This window comes from Rhinolophus sinicus, chromosome 16, assembly GCF_057876585.1.
Source record: "Rhinolophus sinicus isolate RSI-liver-muscle chromosome 16, RSI-T2T, whole genome shotgun sequence".
NCBI lineage: Eukaryota > Metazoa > Chordata > Mammalia > Chiroptera > Rhinolophidae > Rhinolophus > Rhinolophus sinicus.
The window spans coordinates 20,383,526-20,401,890 of NC_142516.1; the positions used below are offsets into that span (position 1 = coordinate 20,383,526).

At 37.4% G+C, this 18,365-nt stretch overlaps 1 protein-coding gene across 4 annotated transcripts in view; it reads left to right on the forward strand.

Annotated features, from left to right (window-relative positions):
• LPAR1 (lysophosphatidic acid receptor 1) overlaps positions 1–18,365 on the forward strand; it is a 129,300-nt gene that overhangs the window by 66,568 nt on the left and 44,367 nt on the right. For all 4 annotated transcript variants that reach the window (XM_019749562.3, XM_019749568.3, XM_019749561.3 and 1 more), the window contains exon 3: positions 12,001–12,748. In XM_019749562.3, coding sequence (XP_019605121.1) covers positions 12,001–12,748 — 748 coding nt within the window. The remainder of the gene's footprint in view (positions 1–12,000; positions 12,749–18,365) is intronic.

The following is an 18,365-nucleotide window of genomic DNA, read 5'->3' on the forward strand; positions in this document are numbered from 1 at the left end:
GAAGTCTAACAATAGCGCTCGCTGCTTCTCCTTCCTTCCCCTTCCTCTTTTATTGGTAACAGAACTCATTTGCGGTGATTCAGATTAAATTGGGCATTTAAAAAAAAAAATGTCAAGCATACAGAAATGTGTAGAGAGTACTATAAAACAGTAGTATGTTTATTACGTAGTTTTGTAAAATTTTAACATTTTGATGCAATTGCATCAAAATCTTTCGGGCTTTAATAAATAAAACAAATGAACAATTATAAAGTTGGAGCCCCTTGTACTTCACAATTTTATCAACCTCCCTCTTAGCTCAGACCATACATGGATATTTATCATCACCCCACATGCATTTGTGGATATACACATATGTGGGAAAACTATAAATAATATATATCGTGTTTCTGCAAGTTTTTAACATTGCTACATAATGTTTACACTTGTAAACACTGCATACGAGTAACTGCGTGTATGTTTGTGCAAATTGCTATAGTCATCAGCATACGTAAAACTTTACTTCGTTTATTTTAATTGCTTTATAGTATGCCTTCCTGGTTATATTGCAATTTATTCATTCTCCAATTGATGAATATTTATGCTGCTTCTAATATTTTGGTATTATAAAAGAGTGGCAGTGAAAATTGTGATACATGTCTCCTGCGGCACACGGCTGAGGTTTTCTAGGGTTAGAATCTTTCCATCATGCATATAAACATGTCCAACTTTAGTGCTTTTCGCTAACCTGTTTTTCAAAGCAGTTGTACTAAATTTTACTCCTCACCAACTCTGGATATTTCCAGACTTGTTAATGTTTGCCAACCTGATGGAGAAATGAATTGGATCTTACTGCATTTTGTATTTAACTTTCTCTGATTCCTGGTAAGGGTAATTATCTTTTTGTGTGATTATTGGCCATTCTTTCCTCTTCTGTGAATTTCCTGTACCCATCTTTGTCTATTTTACCGTTGGATTGTTTGGCTTTTCCTTTTTGATGTGTAGAAAGTCTACATTTCACTGTAAACTAAGCCTTTTTGAATGTGCATTGCCAAACTTTCTACTGGTCTTCAGCTTTTCTTTTCACTGATTACAAAGCCTTTTGTAGCACAGAGGTATGACTTTTTAATTTGTCAAATTTTGTCAGTGTTTGGTCTTGTTTAGAAAAATCCCCGTATTCATGATTCTTTATTTCCTCTTTACATATCTTTATGTCACCTGAAATTGATTTTTGTGTATGATGTGGCATAGATATTCTGTGTATTTTATTTTTTTCATGTAGATGAACAGTTATGCCATTTTCACCATTGAGGGGTAAAGCCATGTCTCATCTCAGGTTACAAGTGTGTGTTTCTGGCTCTCCATTCGTGTATTTCGTGATAATATAACAGTATCTTTACTGCTATCACTTTAAAATAACATGTGGTTTTCCATAGGACATCTAGGTCTTTGTCATCAAGTTATCTTGGACACTCTGGTTCTTTTGTGCTTCCCTATCAATATTCAGGGAGCCTGTCAAGCTTCATGAAAAACTCTTGGGATTGTCATTTTGTTGCATTGAATATACATACTTCGGGAAAATTGACACCTTAACATCTTTCTCTGCCCATGAAATATTTTCTCTCTTCATTTACTTAGGTTTTCTTGTAAGTTTTTGAATATTTAGACTCATTCCTAGATACTATTAGAGCTTTTGTTGTTGTAAATGTGTTGTTCTTGAAATAATTAAAAAAATTTTTTTTCTGGTGTTTCTGTAAGAACACAGTTGATTCACGTGGCTTGATATTTAATCCAGCAAATTTGCTAAACTCTCTTGATATAGTTGGCTTGCAAATGATCTTGCCTTATATGTAAGTGAGTATATTAGGTTGATGCAAAAGTACGGTTTAAAGGCTTAAAATTAATTGCAAAAACTGCAATTACTTGTGCACCAACCTAATATCATTTGTGAAAAACAGTAAGTTTTTTTTCTTTTCTGGTCCTTTCCTTTTGTTTAGTTTTTCTTATTGTTTTGGCTATGATGACCAGTACGTGCTAAAAGCCAGTGATGGAGTCAACTTTGTTTTGTTTGTGTTTTAAAGGGGAGTACTTCCATGACCATGATAATTGTTATACACCTTTTATCAAGTTAAGGAAGTTCCCGTCTAATCCTAGATTGCCAAGTTATCATGAAAAGATATTAAAATTTACCAAATGCATTTCCATGTCTATTGAGGTGATCACTAGCCTTTTCTTTTTCCTTGACTTTGTTCATGTGGTGAATTATCACCAGATTTTTAAATGTTTGCATTCCTTTTTCTATTCTGCAATAAACCCTAAGTCATTATGATACATATCATATTTATATATGCTATTTATATAATATATAATTATATGTGATATGTAAAATATATAATTGTACAATATATTATAAGTACGAAATATATTTTATTTAGGAACTTTTCATTTATGTTCTTAAGTAATATTGGCTGATAGTTTATTTTACTTTTACTTTCCTTGTTTGTTCTTATCACATGGCTGTCCTGGCTTCATAAAACGATAACCAAATAAATAAACTTTGAAAATATAAAGCAAAACAGTAATATCACATACTTACATTTCAAAACAAATGGAAGTAAGTGCTCAATAACAGCAACATGTAAGATGGGAGCAGAGGCGTCGGAATGAAAGCTTATCAAGGGAAAAGGATGACCTTTAGACTAAAAGTTGTATGCACGTTAAAATATTAAGAATAAGCATTAAAGAATAGAAATAGAAAGTGTAACTCTTGAACCAGTTGAAGTAGAAAAGGGGGAATACAAAAACTCAATCCGTTTAGTTTTGTCTCAAGTCTGATATTCTGGGGCCCAATCCTGCTGCGGACTGTTCTGTGGTTTCTCACATGTGCTATCCCTGTTGTGTATTATTCTTTGGGATGATGGATGCATCTTTAGTGGGGCTGATCTGAGAGAGTCCTGAGTGGCTGCACTGAGATGTGGCCCTTTGGAGACGCTTGATGCTTACTAGTGCCAGGTACATGGAATGGGAGGAGGATGGGGATATCACAAGCTCAGGACTCCGGTTTCTGTTAACTTCTCCTTTTGTGAGTTCTCAGACTTGACAGTCTTAAGTTCAAATCCCAACCTGTCTGACTTAATAGGTTTTGAATCATGATTTCTGAAGGGAATCTTTTATTTATTAAGTTGGTACAAAAGTAATTGCAGTTTAAAAGGTTAAAAATAATTGAAAAAAACTGCAATTAGTTTTGCACCAACCTAATATTTCCCAACCTAGAGCCTGAACTAAAACAGACCAACTCCCTTGTTTTTACCATTACAACTGAGTAGATTCTTTTCTTTTTCTTTTTTCCCCCCTGGTTTATTCTTTTACTGATATGGAGATATGCAAGACTCCTAGCTAGTGATTAGGTCTCAGTTCTAACTCAATTCCTCAGTCAAAGCTAAGGGCTCATCTTCTTTTCCCAATAGTATTTAATGGCCTGTCTCCATAATCTGACACTCTGTTGCCAGGGCAGTTTATCACGTTGGATTGTAGTTCCCTTTTGGCTCAGCAGTGCATCTAAAAGACTACTTACATTTCTCCAGCATGTCTTCGTGTTTTCAGTAAATTTTTCCTTTCCTTTCTCTCAGGACCAACTCAAAATGCTGTCTCTTTGGAAATTTGACAAGTATGATGTTGCCCACTTTATCTCAGCCTGTTACAAGGGACTGTAAAAGATACAAAGTATTTTCATTGATTTATCATTTGTTTTCCATAGTTTCTCTTTACATATGTGTACATCATGTTCAGATACATTTTTACTTTTAAGAAGTAGCATTTTATGTACTTTTCAAAATAAACCTTAATGATCTAGTGGTTTCATATTCTTTAGCTATTTTAAGGATTCCATCTTTAAAATATTTTTAGTTTAATATCAGCATTATTTTGTGGCCTATTTTCTAGGTCCAGTGGCAGATTATTCCATGTTTTTATTATTTCTAATTTGAGGCTATAAAAAGTGTGGGAACTATTTTTCATGTTAATAGAGACTTAATGGCATTTAATTCCATGCTCTCTCTTTTGTAAATATTTTTTTTTGGGGGAAGAAATATGTGGAAGGTCTCTGATTATTTTAGATTTAAGAACTAGAATTGAAGAGGCCTTAGAGGTGATTTATACCTTACTTTACAAACGAGAAAGTTGACACTCAGAGCATTTATGAGACTTAACTGAAGACCAGGTTAGCTGGTGAGCATCAGAATCAGGAAGAAATCCTCCATTGTTGTACGTTAACAGAAATGGGAAACCAAATCGGCTTGATTTATGTCTTATGACTGGTCCTTTCTCCAGCACAGATTAAAATCTCTTTTAGAATGACGGTAGAGTACATATTTACATTCTTATGCAAGTACTTGCTAAATCACATAGGTTTAATTACTGGTTTGTGAGCTTGTGCCATGTATTCCCTTTTCCACTTGGCTAGTGAAAATGTAATTGTCTTTCAAGAGATTAAAAAAGACATTGGATGGACTGTGAGTGGCCCCACAGCAGGCACTCAGGTGTGTTGTTTTGGCATCCCTGAAGGCGTAGTGTAGTGCAGTGCCATGCCCACACCTGGCATTCCAAAAATGTTTGTGAATGTGCAAATGAATAAATGAAGTGCGTAGTGAAGATGAACACCATATGTGCCTCCTTAGAGTTTAGGCTTGGCAGATTTGTTATGACTTTGTTTGAGATCACATGATAGGGTGAGGTAAATTTCTGAGATTTGGAACATCTGTTCTGTAGAGTAGCCAGCGACGCCTCCTCCCTCCACCCCATCATTCCTAGATGTAATTGGTGGATGTGCAAAGGGCATGAATATGCCCTTTTTAGCTTTGAGGACAATTTGTTTTTGGGTTAATCCTATTTTATTTACATCTTTGTTTTTTGGGAAGGGCAGATTTCTGTAATTTATGACAGAGAAAGTTTTAATTCTAGTGATTTGGATTTTAGAATAATAAACTTTAAAAATATATCTATTGAGTTGTGCCTGATTACATATTTGTTTTTCTATAAATTTCTTGCAATAAATATTCGTTATGTTTCCAAAGAAGAAAAGGAAATCTGCATACATTTCACAAAATTGCCATTCTATAAATGTTTATCTTTCCTCCCTGTTTTCACTTGTTTTCTCCAGTAATATGAAAAGTAGTCATCCTATTTTAGTATATTAGTTACTCAGTTTGGTGGTTTTCGAATCATCATATTAAACGTATTTTTGAAAATTATCATTACAATTTAGATAGTATGTTTTGATTCTTAGCTGTGTAATAATAAAATTAACAGATATTTACATACTTGTGTTCCCTTATTTTCACGTTCTTATTGATACAGTAGTTTTAATTTCAGATTATTATTAAATTATTATTTTTATAATTATACTTTCAAGAATTACTTTTGATATTTGTTTTAAATCTTATAACCATATGAAGAGCAATTACTTAGGCTCACGTTTTGTGGGTTTTTGATGCTTGCTGCCAGGGTTTTTATTCTATTGTTTTTCAGTTTTATTTTTCTCATGGCTTGCTTGCATTTGTATCTTCTTTAGGAAGGAAAGGTAGATGCTGTGCTTTCTGAGTTCCCACATCTCTGGGACTATTCTTTATTGTCCCCACAAGAGAACATCAGTATATAGTCCTTGGCGGTGGCATTTATGGATCTCAGACATTTTTTCCATCTAATGGAGATGTTGATTGCTTGTCTTCTGTCCTTTGGAATTTTGCAGCAGAGGCTTGATTAATATCCTGTTCTCTCTCTCTTTCCCTAGATATTTGATGTTTACTTTTTGTTTATTTTTTGTACTTTGAGAATTTTTAACTTTACCCTTGAGATTCTAAAATCTAACCAAGTTATATCTAAGTTTTTGTTGCTTTTAATTAACTCTTTTGAATTTATATAAACTTGAAAGGTAATCTGAGGTCTTCTTTCTTAAGCGCTAACTTTTCTTATGTTTCAAGATGTGTTATTTCAGCTTTGTCCTAGTCTTTCTTGGATTCCTAGTATACCTAGATTGGTTCCTCTATGTGCCTCCTTTCCTTTTATTCTTGTCATCTTTGACCTTCTTCTGTGAGTGGTAGGTGAATGTCTTCTAGTTGCCATTTCAGTTTTCTGGAATTTTTATACTTTATTTCATTGCCTGAATTGCTGTTTTTAATTCAGAAATTGTTTTTATTTCTTTGGTGGGCACAATAACAGCTTTCCAAAGATGTTCATTACTTAATCTCCAGAACCGGTTAATATGCTACCTTAAATGACAAAAGGGACTTTTCAGATGTCATTAAGTTAAGGATTTTGAGATGGAGAGATTATCATAGGTTATCTTGGTGGGCCCTGTATAATCAAAAGCGTCCTTAAAATGAAGAGGGAAGAAGAGTCAGCATTAGAATGATGCAATATGAGAAGGACTTGACTGGCCATTGCTGGCTTTGAAGATGGAGGGGGGCCATGAGCCAAAGAATGTGGGCAGTTTCTAGAAGCTGGAAAAGACAAGAAAAATTCTTCTCTAGAGTCTCTGGAAAGGAACAGCCCTGCCAACACCTTGCCATTTTAGCCCAGTGAGACTTTAGTCCAGTGAGACTCATTTTGGTCTTCTGACCTCTAGGATTATTAGAGAATAAATTTGTATTTTTTTCTGTTTGCTGTATCATTATAGCCACTACTACCTTAGCGATGCATAGTCCAACTTATTCATGGCTGAGTTGAATTCTCCCAGAGCTTGCTGTGGATTTCTGCTTAAATCCATCAGGTCCTGCAGAAGTAAGAAAGCCCATTCATACTGCCCTTCTGATCACTACTAGAGGTTCTGCCAGGGTCTCTGTCGCTAATTCTCCAGACTTGTTGCTTTTTGCAGATCATAGGAGAGGAGATTTAATTCTTCTTTCAGTTCAGTCCTGTTGTGCTAAATCTAGCTGAAACTCCTCGGACTTTTTTCAGGTATATTCCACCCTTATTTTTATTCCTGGTATATTTCCTATTGTTTTAATATTTAGCTGGCAATTTTTATGAAACAGAGTTCTTACCCAGAATTCTTTGTATAGAATTTTAAATCTGAAATAGACCTTATGTATAATTTAGTCCAATTTCCTCATTTCATAGATGACCAAACTGAGGTTCAAAAAATCATGTAAATTATGTCATATATGGCATGGTTTTTATGGTGTCACTACTCAATTTTCCAGAGCTAAGAGATGGCATAGGACTGGGTCACCTACCATTTGCGAGTAAATGTATGGGGTACCATTAGAGAAAATCTGTCAGTTTTATTCATATTAGTATATATGGCGTAAAAAGACAACTTTATTTTGTCATCCTTAACTGTATAGTTTTTTTTTTTGTTTTTTACAGAAGAGCAAAGAGGCTACATAATATCACTGCTTAGCATTGTTGGCAGTTGGTGTTCAGAAGTTGGAGTGCTGTAAAATACTATGTGTTTTGTGTTTGATTTAAAAATTTCTTTGTCCAGTGAAAGTAAATGGTTACAGGGGCTAAAGGAAAGAACAGAGTTTTGTGTTTGTATTTATATATTTTAAACGTCCTTTGCAGAAAGGAAACTTGTAAAGTGTAAACATTTTTGGAATTATCTTTAATTTATTAATGCAGTCAATACACATTTAGCATCTAAAATGTCTAACAGTTGGCTCTATAGAGCAATTAACAAGAAAGCTAGAATCTCTGCCCTCAGTGTTTATAGCTTAGTGTGGGGAGCTGTCAATAGCTAATGAACCAATTATTGTATAGTGGGTTATAGGAGTGTTACTATAGGAGTAATGCAGGGAATTGTGGTAGGAAACACCTTGCCCAGAAGTAGGAAGGGCTATGGGAAAATGACTAGAAAGAACAATATTTAAACTGATGGATGAAGGAATATAGGTGAAACTGGGAAGGTTGTTCTAGGTCAGTGGTGCTCAAAGTGTAGTCCCTGGACCAGCACCTGGGGCCCCACCTCAGATCTAATAAAGTCAGAAATTTTCAGGATGTGTTCAGAGCTCTGTGTTTGACAAACCCTTTGGGTGATTCTGATGCAGAAAATCACTGTCCTCACTGAACCAGATGTGTGAGAAGCACAGCACATTAAATATAGCTGAAGCAGAGAGTTTGCAGTCATGAATAGCTTGGGTTGAGACCGGAGAGGCTAGGGAGGACTGATAAGATAGTAGAAGAGTTTCGATTTTTATCTAAGTGCACTTGTAAGCCATTGAAGCATTTCCAGGAGGGGAGAAGCATGGTCAGCTTTGTCTTTTAGTAAGATCGCAAGAGAAAAGAGTGGTGCTGGGTAGAAAGAACACTTAGGAAGCCAGTGTAGTAATAATGCTGGTGGCCATGAGAATGGGATAGGAGACAGGTTGAGCAGATGCTTAGAAAGGAGAACCTACAGGATTTGGTTATTGATTAAATGATAAGGATGAAGAGAGAAAAAGGCATCTCCAGGTCTAGCTCTCAGAACACTGGAAAGATCGTGAGTGGTTTGCTTGCCTCTGGAATGGAGAACACAGGAGGAACAAGTTGGGGATCATGAGGCAGATTACGAGTTTGAGTTTGGTTTTGAACACAGAGATGGAACTGCTTATGGGGTATCTCAATTAGAGATGCAAGTAGGCAGTGTGATGTTTGCCTAGAGCTCAGGAAAGAAGTATGGATTAAATAGATATGGGAGTATTTCGGACATATGTGATGATTGAAATCGTGGAGGACATATTAGAAAACCCGGTGAAAGTGTGTTGAATGAAAACATAAATCATGTAGAAACATAGATATTGTTCAGAGTACGGGGAACCCTCAGAAATGACTGAGGAGGACCAGCCAGAGAGAAGCATCAAAACCCAGGAGAGTATGATGTCCTGAAAGCCAAAGAGAGACATTTCTAAAAAGAGCCTCTTAGTCATATGTTTAGTGCTCCGAGGAGGTCAGTAAGGTGAGGACTGAGAAATTTCCATTGAAATAGGCGCAAGGTTGGTGTAACTCTGGGAAGTTATATGGAATTATGGACTTCAAGAATTTGACTGGTGTGGGTTTGATGGAGGGGGAGGGGTAGAAGCCATCCTATAGTTAATTGAGAAATTAGTGTAAGAGCGACAGCAGAGAGCAGTTGGCCAAGAAGGAGAAAACTGATCAAAGCTGGAAGGTGAACATGAGGTCATGTGGGACTTTTTTTTTTTTTTTTTAAGATGGCAGAAACTAAACTTATGAGATGCGTAGGAAAGATTCAGGAGAGTAAAAGCTGGGAGACTGAAGCTATTAGGAGGAGAAAGGAAGCAATTTATAGAACAAGTTTCTTGAAATAGTGGGAATGGATGGGATTCAGAACACTTGGATGACAAAGGTTACACCTTTTCCGTTGCAACAGAAGAGGAAGAAGGGATGGATTCTTGAATAGGTCATTTTGTCTTTTTGGTGGGAGAAAGGTGAAGGAGTTCTAATCTGACGATTTCCATTTGCCACTTTTGGCAACTGCTGATGGAGGAATGGAAGATGGGGTTCAAAAGAACAGTACATAAGTTTAAAATAGTCACTATGGAGAAGGTATAGAATGCTAATTAGGAGGAAAATCAGATTTCTTGTGGCACTGAAGTCTCACTTAAGGTTAGACATCATGAATTTATACAAGAATCAATCTGCCAAATATGTTAATTTTTTTCTAACACTTTTTAGAAGCCTTGGTGTAGATACGGAAGTAGCAACCAATTGCATTCATTCAAGACTGGTGTTATTCTAAGAAATTGTCATGGAAGTACAGTGAGACAAGTAGATTAAAAGATAAAGAGGTCTCTGCTCACTTATCTGAAATTATAAACTTCAAGAGGGTCTGGAGACTGAAAATTTTTTCATAACTCAGTAGTAAAACTTGCTCTGAATGAATGGATTTGAGGCTATTTATAATCTTTATCAAATTTAGTGTATATATTTATATGTTTTGCTTTAGAAATTAATGTGTATGATAATGGAGTACTGTCCCAAATTTTGATGGGGATGTTATATCACATATTGATTATGTCCTATGTAACTGGTCTTTAAACCAGAAAAAAATTTGAATTCTGAGGGATATTTGACTTCAAAGTCTTCAAGAAGATAATGTGTGTCTGTGTTAGCAATAAAGATGTTGGAATGGTATACGATGGAATCTAAGCTGGATAAGGGAAAAGGGGAAGACATAGAGGGTAATTCACTGGGAGAACAGATAGGCTATTAATGAAGTAGAGGACTTCAAAGAATCGATGTATTGGGGATAAAATGAGAAATTTGGAAGAATGGAAAGTGTGGTGAGTATTTAGAATGTATAAGTTAATTATTTCCAAAGGGAGATAGTTTTGACTGGTTACAAAGTCCAGGGTGTGACCATGGGAGTGAGCAGTTGTGTTGTAATGAAAGAGAAAGTCATCAGAGATGAGGTCAAGAAACTGAAAAGCAAGAAAATTAGATGAATTACCCAGAGTAATGGCAAGATTTGGGGTCGAATGGGACGCTACAAGCCAAATTCTGAGCTCTCAAATGAATGAGGTTCTGTGGAAGCTACAGAAGATACCAACACGTGTAAGATGAGGTCTTCACTCCTCCTTTGCCCTGTGATTTCTTTAAGAAACAGACAAGTAAAGCTAGAAATTATTATACAACGTGGTAAGTGTAATGATATAAGCATGATCTAAAAGGTAGTAAAGTCTAAATGAAGACAGAGACTCTAGATTTCTGGACAAGTAGAAGACTAACAAGCGTTTTGCACTGTTTTGAAACTTTCAGTGTTTGGTAAACATTTACGTACAACCTGTAGATATTTGGCAGATGATTTGGTAAAAAATAGTGGTTGACTGTGCTTCACACCTGAAACAATATATTAGACTGTTAACTGTCATTGAAAATAAAATAGTGTTAACACTCACATGTGCTGAGTTATTAATTAAAACACAGTGCAAGATAAAAAGGAAAAAGGTAGGATGTGACCTGTCTTCAAGAAATATTTTCTAATTCTAGGGATCTCAAACTTAAGCCTTCAGGAAAAGTGATTTATTCTACTTGATGTGTAATTTTCTAGTTTCTCTCTGTTACTTTTATTTTCTCGTATTTTAATAATTTAATGACTACCTATATTATTCTATTATAAACTTCCTCAATTCTTCTTGGATTCCAGTGAGGTATAAATAATGAATAAGCAAATATATTCTAACTGACGATGTGGAAAAATAAAAAAACACATAATAATTTATCACTCTATATTGTAAAAGACATCTAAGTACACATCTCTTTTTTTGTAGAGCAGTGTCAAAGTGTCAACTCCTCTTTGGAGGTTACATTAGGTAACATATTTCTTATGTCCTCCAAAAAAGAAAAAAGTTCTCAAACGTCATCGATTGGTTGGTGAATGCTATTCTGAGGATAACGAGTCGTGGGGGTAGACAGTGCAGACCACAGGAATGTTGAACAGCAAATGCTGGCTTTGGGCAAAGAAGCTTTGATGCACAGTGACTTCTTTGAAATGTTGGGACTGATGGTCCTCTTGGGGACTCACTTTAAAAATGTCTGTCACAGATCGAATATTCTATGTGAGAACAGAAATGCAGAATAATAGGGCAATCATACCCTATCTATAAACCAACTATGTTTACAGATTCCCTAAATAACAGGTCAAAGTAGATTTCACTATGGTAAATATTCCAATTGCAGTGCTTTGCAGAATTCTCATCTGTCTCATGTATTTTAAGCGAGATTTCTGGGCCTTGTGGCTTTTCTCGTAGACTTCAATGATGTGCAACCACCAAGCACAGACCTTGTCATTTATGTAACTCCAACTGTCTTTAATCTTGAGGACAGTAATAGAGTGAGAAACCTTGGGGTTTCAATGTAATCACAGAACATTATGCAGGATCAGATTTTCAAATTCTTTGCTTTTTTTTTTGTCTTTGCCACATTTGCCAGAGAAGTCTTCTGTTATCTATATGTCTTTAAATTTGGATCTGCGGTTTCTTTTTTCTTTCTGTTTCTTTTTTTCATCTTTCTTCTTTTCCTTTTTAGTTCACAGCCATGAATGAACTACAGTGCTTCTACAATGAATCCATCGCCTTTTTTTATAACCGGAGTGGAAAGTATCTTGCCACAGAATGGAACACAGTCAGCAAACTGGTGATGGGACTTGGAATCACCGTCTGTATCTTCATCATGTTGGCCAACCTACTGGTCATGGTGGCAATCTATGTCAACCGCCGCTTCCATTTTCCTATTTATTACTTAATGGCTAATCTGGCTGCTGCAGACTTCTTTGCCGGGTTGGCCTACTTCTACCTAATGTTCAACACAGGACCTAACACCCGGAGACTGACGGTCAGCACGTGGCTCCTTCGTCAGGGTCTCATTGACACCAGTTTGACGGCATCTGTGGCCAATTTACTGGCCATTGCGATTGAGAGGCACATTACAGTTTTCCGCATGCAGCTCCACACACGGATGAGCAACCGGCGGGTAGTGGTGGTGATTGTGGTCATCTGGACTATGGCCATCGTTATGGGTGCCATTCCCAGCGTGGGCTGGAATTGCATCTGTGATATTGAAAATTGTTCCAACATGGCACCCCTCTACAGTGACTCTTACCTAGTCTTCTGGGCCATTTTCAACTTGGTGACCTTTGTCGTAATGGTGGTTCTCTATGCTCATATTTTTGGCTACGTTCGCCAGAGGACTATGAGAATGTCTCGGCATAGTTCTGGACCCCGGCGAAATCGCGATACCATGATGAGTCTTCTGAAGACGGTGGTCATTGTGCTTGGTAAGTTTTGCCTTGCCTGCAACTTACTTTATAGATTCTCAATGTCTTGATATAAACTACACTAGTTTATGATAGTGGTAAGCAACAATGTGAATATTCACTAGGAATATACGCAGGAATTACAAGGGGATGAGGGACTTTTTATCAAATCTCTGGCAAAGTCAGCATACCCGTCTTTCTACAATTGTAGAATTGGCTTTAGGGAAATACATGTCTCAGTGGGTTGGTATAAATGATGATGTGCAAGATGTCATTGATAAGTTTGGCTATCAAGTATTGAAAATTCCAGCTTTTGACAGGTTTTCTTATAGCCCAATTGTGGAACTTTTGCATTGTGGTCTCTTTATTACAGATTTTCAGATAGGAAGTGTTTTTATATATAGTTATTTTTATGAATCTCTTTCTAAATTCATTATTTTTCACATTCTGTAATTGTTGCCACATGCATGTAGGTAGGTATATCAACAATTTGTGTAGATTTCCTGCACAAAATGAATTAGAATTAATAACATTCTGTGGCAGTCATCTTTATGAAAACTTACGTTTTTTTCCATTAATATTTTGTTTGTAGTAATGAAGGTAATTCATATTTTAAGGTGAAGAGCAAGATTTTATTCACTTATGTACACTCAAATAACTTTACCTTTGAATAACTATTGTTTTTCCTGGATGAAAAATTCATGGTAATGATCAAGAAGAATATATTTATTTCTTCATTTATGTACTCAGAAAATTAAGGGGCATCTAAGTTCCGAGTCCTGTGCTGACTCCTGGAGATGTACCCACGAAAAGGACACACAGAACATTTCTTTTGGAGCTCAGGGTACCTCTTTTAAAAGTTCACCTAGTGGGAAGTTGTTTAAATAATTACCCTACCTATTGAATTACATTTTTGTCCATAGACTAAATTCAGGATAATGTTTGACCACGTTTTTAAAAATTCTAAAAAAATAGTCTTTTAGCATTTCAGTTTTTCCCATGGAAATTCAGTGGGAAGTTCTTCTAATGCTCTTTGTTCCAATTTGTAAAGCAGTGTTGAAAGCAGGGTTGTGTGGTTTCCCTGAAACTCCTCTGGGAATTACATTAATTTAGTCACTGGAAAGAGATAAAGCCCTAATTATCAGTAAATAAACTAGCATTCTGGTTGAGGAATTGGTCCCATCTATGTTAATTAGGGTAAATGCATCGCGGAGATCATATCTGGGTATCCTGATGTAGACCTGTAAGGATAAGGATGAGACATTGGAATTGCTGACACAACTAAAGCCCTGTTGGTAACTAACGGGCACCCCTAGATGATAAATCCCACTGGGTTCCCCAGCCCCTCAGATGTGAGATTATCTTATTCTATCCAATGAAGCTTAATAGAAGTGCAGAAATGCTTTCCCTGTATGTAGAACTATCAGCAAAAACCTTGAGCTTACCTGTGCCACAAAACATGTTTTCTATGATATGGATGAAACACAGTTGACCACGGATGCTAACTTTGTATGCAGTTAAATAACATGAGTTATTTTACTTCTGCATTTACTCAAATATTTATTTATGGACTGATGATCTGAACGTTGGTTGAAACTTTTCAAAGGGGGGCACTTTTCTGTTACACCTCAAGTGTGCTTATAGTTCATAGACGGCCAGCAGAAAAGGACTACTGAACTTGGAGCATGAACCTGCCGAGTTCCTGTTTTAGTTTTCACCTTTGTATAATGCCTAACATAGTCTGGTGTACAGTATGCTTAAGGACTCATGGAAAATTAACTTTTGTGTCTCATTGTGTTGCTTTGCAGATTAAATGAGAATTATTTTGAGGGTTTATGGGGCAACAGTTTCAGTGTATGTCTGCCCTAATTGCCCTTCCACCACAGAATACCAACTCAAACTTCAAAATAACAGACATAATGTTGCCCTCTGAGGTTTAAACTAGTAGACGCTATAAAAATTGGATACAGGTAACAGGTAACTTCTGGAATAAATAGCATTATTTCTATAAGTGTGTGACGCAAGAAGTTTTAGAACATGGAAAACTGCAATCAGGGTGATAAGTGAAGAAATTTGGTGAGGCAATATGTGTATGTGATGGTAAGATAGGAAGGAGAAATTAAATAAATGGACGGTAGCCTTTTTGAGAAAAGCAGCAAGAATGGGAGAATGGGTGAGGTGAGGGGGTGGGTGGTTAGAAAGCTTACAATAGAGGGTTCACAATCCTAAACAGATGCTTGTCAGAGTGAACCTGAGACCATTCATACATTGAACCCCACTGCTCGAATTCTGTATAATCCTGATTGCGTGCAAGAGGTGGGTTGGTCTCGTAGGAACAGGATTTCTAGTTTACTTGAAGCTCTTCTCACTGTAAATTAGTTTATCGGCAATTGGGGGTTTTTTTGTACACGTTTGGTTTTCAGTGTCTGTCTTCTCTGCCAGACCGGCAGCTTTGTGATGGCAGGCAGGGACTGTAATGTGTTGTCCATTTTCTTCCAATCCAAATACAACAGCTTGGAAAGTGACTGGCCACATAATATGTTTATCTTACTTTCATTTATTCTTGGGATGAATACAGTTTGATTAACTGTGTAGAAAACCATCAGTTTTCATCTCACCACATCACAGTGACCTCTGGGTTTTAAAGTTGTTGTGTCCTCATGGTCAAGAAGAGGATTTGTTGGTCAACAAGTCGAACACCTAGGAGTCAACATAAAATACACCGTTGAGATTTAGGATGGCAATGCCAGTAGTAGTTTTTAAGCACAAGGTCGTATGTAAGCTGCTGTTGAGTGAGTACTGGATGTTAATCTGTTTATTTGTCGAACACTTATGTAGCATTAATCGTTTGCCCAGTACTGTACTATCTGAGAAATTAGTATTTGTAATACTAATGGAGTATAAGTACAATTGGAGTATAAGTACCGTTATCTGTTATCTTCATCTTCCAGAGGTGAAAACTGAGGTACAGAGAGGTTAGGGAACTTGCACAAGGTCACACAGCTAGTTAAGTACAGGAGCTGGAGTTCATTTCAGGCACTTTGGTTCCAGAACTCCTGTGTTTTTCACTTCCCTGTTATCCTGTCTCTCTGTAATAAAAACAACCACCAGCACATGTTGTGTTTCTGAAACGTTGTCATCCCGTTTGTTTCTGTTGCTACTGCCTTGCTGCCTATGCTCTGTTTCCTGGGTAGAGGAAAGCTGTAAGGGAGCTTTCCTTTCCTCCTTTTGTCCCCTGGATGAGCCTCAGAACTCTCATTTTATCAGCCCGTTTCCACTGTTTGCTGCTTGAGTACCAGTAACTGCTTCTGATGGAGGGAGTGTTTTGTTCCAGGTATACATAGTTAACTGGAGGTTTCATTGTCCTGCCATGAGGTCATATGATCCTTCCCCAGACTTGAATGCTCTCTACGTGACCTTTTCCCAAGAATTCCTTTTGAGTCTGTTTCGCAGTTGAATCAGAGTGGCAGTCAAAAAGTTCTTCCTTATTTGACCACAGCCTGTCCTGAGTTGTAAGTCCTCGCCTTTTCTGCTCTGTTCCTTGTGCTGGCGTTTCTGTCGGGGATAATTAGAAAAGAAGAAAAGCAGGATTTGGAAAGAGAAGAATAGTGGTTGTGGTGCAGAGGTTTTGCATCTGAGCTCTGGGACATAGTAAGGGACATAAAACCATATAATTCCAGGTGGGGCTTATCTTTTTGGGGAAGAAGGGGACATTCTTTTTCTAGTTTGATCTGTTCTGGCTGGAAATGATCACCACTGAAGCTAAATGACCCCTTATGACCTATGTTCTCTGTGCCAGGATCAACCCTTGGTACTCCTCTTGGTGCACTGTTTATAACTTTCCATGAAGGAAAGTTGTCTTTCCCCATGGATCCTGAAGGAACTGAATTAAGATAGGGTAAGTAACTTGTCCGAGATCACTTTTCTGAGCAGCAGACCTGGCGTGCAGCTAAGGATTGTTGTAGACCCTGGCCTTCATCACACGACACTGATGAGACACACCAGGGAAGAGACTGGTAGTGGTGATGGTGGTGGGGCCAGGTGAGTGTAAGTCCATTGTTTTCTTGTTCATGCTGATGAAAGATAATTTGGCCAATATCATGGTAGCAAATCTTCATGTACATCTCTATTGAATTCATCAAACATGCTGTTGAGTGCTAAGTGTGTGCTAAGGGAGAAAAAGGCGAGTAAGGTAAACTCCATTCTTTATAGAGCTTATAGTATAGTAGAAGAGACCGAGAAAGAGCTGTAAAACGGTTGGGTCCAGGTGCCAGTAGAGGTATCGGTAGAGTGATCTGGAGTGGAGGGCAGGGAGGACCTCCCAGAGGAGGCAATATTGAGCTGAGTCTAGATGAATGTGGAGGAGCTTGCCATCCTGTGGGATGTGGGTAGAGATGCTGAGCAATAGCAGTGGTTCCTCCCCTTTGAGGAACTGGAAGAAGTCAGGTGTGATTGGCAGACAATGGGGATGCCTGATGGTGTTTTCACTGGAGAGGTCAAAGCCTTCATAACACACTAAGGAGTTTGTGTTTCTGCCTGTGGGTGGTCAGAGATGCTGAAGGATTCCCCAAAATAAAGAACACCAGTGCCTTATAGGGGTAGCCATATAATTTATCATCCAAACTGAGACACTTTTGTTAGGCAAAACAGGCACTAAGTGGTTGGGATACTGGATAACCGGCTGGTCTGTTCAACCCAGGGTGTATGTCACCCTCCTACGCTCTGCTTTCTGCTCGTTTATTAATAGTCTTTCTATGTTTTCTTTTGGCTTTTTAAATGCAGAGCTCAACTCACACTGGAGTTGTTCCACTGTATAAAGATGGTAGAGAACTTTCTTTCTTTCTTTAGTTCTTTCTTTTTTTTTTAAAGCAAGGCTCTGTCCAGATTTAGAATTTTAGAGCTGAAAGGGTACTTTAAGAAAATCACACCATCTAACTCACTCACCTTAGAAATAAGGAGACTGAAGTTCTCAACTGAGAAATTTAGATCTGAGTTGACAGGTGGCCCAAACCAAGATCCAGGTTTGCTGACTTCCAGTAAGGTGCTATTCTCACTGCCTCTGTCTCCACCTTGCTCAGGCCTAGCCACATTTTCTATCCTTTTCTTCTTTGTGAACATAAACATGTATTTATGTGGCTAGCCAGGGTTAGGTGTAAACACTGACTATAAAGGTACCTGGCACCCACAGAAAGGGTCTCCTTGAATTTGGCCTCATTCTAACCAACTGGTAATCTTTGTGATGAAGCTTTGACGAAACTCATTGGAAACTGAATTACTTGCACATTATGTAGTTTTACACATATTAGCATCCAGTTAGCTTTCTTAGTAATAATAGCATTGCATGAGTTTAAAAAAAAAAATTTTTTTTTTATGTTTATGTTTTACACACTGTGTATGTTTTCCCACATATCCTCATTGAGACAGGATGCCTCTGGGATCTATTCCTGACTCTGCCGTTAGCTGCCTGGTTGATTCTGGGCCAGTTGCTTTCTCTGTGCACTAATTTCTCTGTTCCTTCATCCATGAGATGAGGTTGGCCAATTTGATTTCCAAGATTATTTAGCGTTCTGTTTATTACTCTATGAATCAAGTAAGGGCATAACTACTGTGGATCAGCCACGTAGAGTTTTCTGGTGGG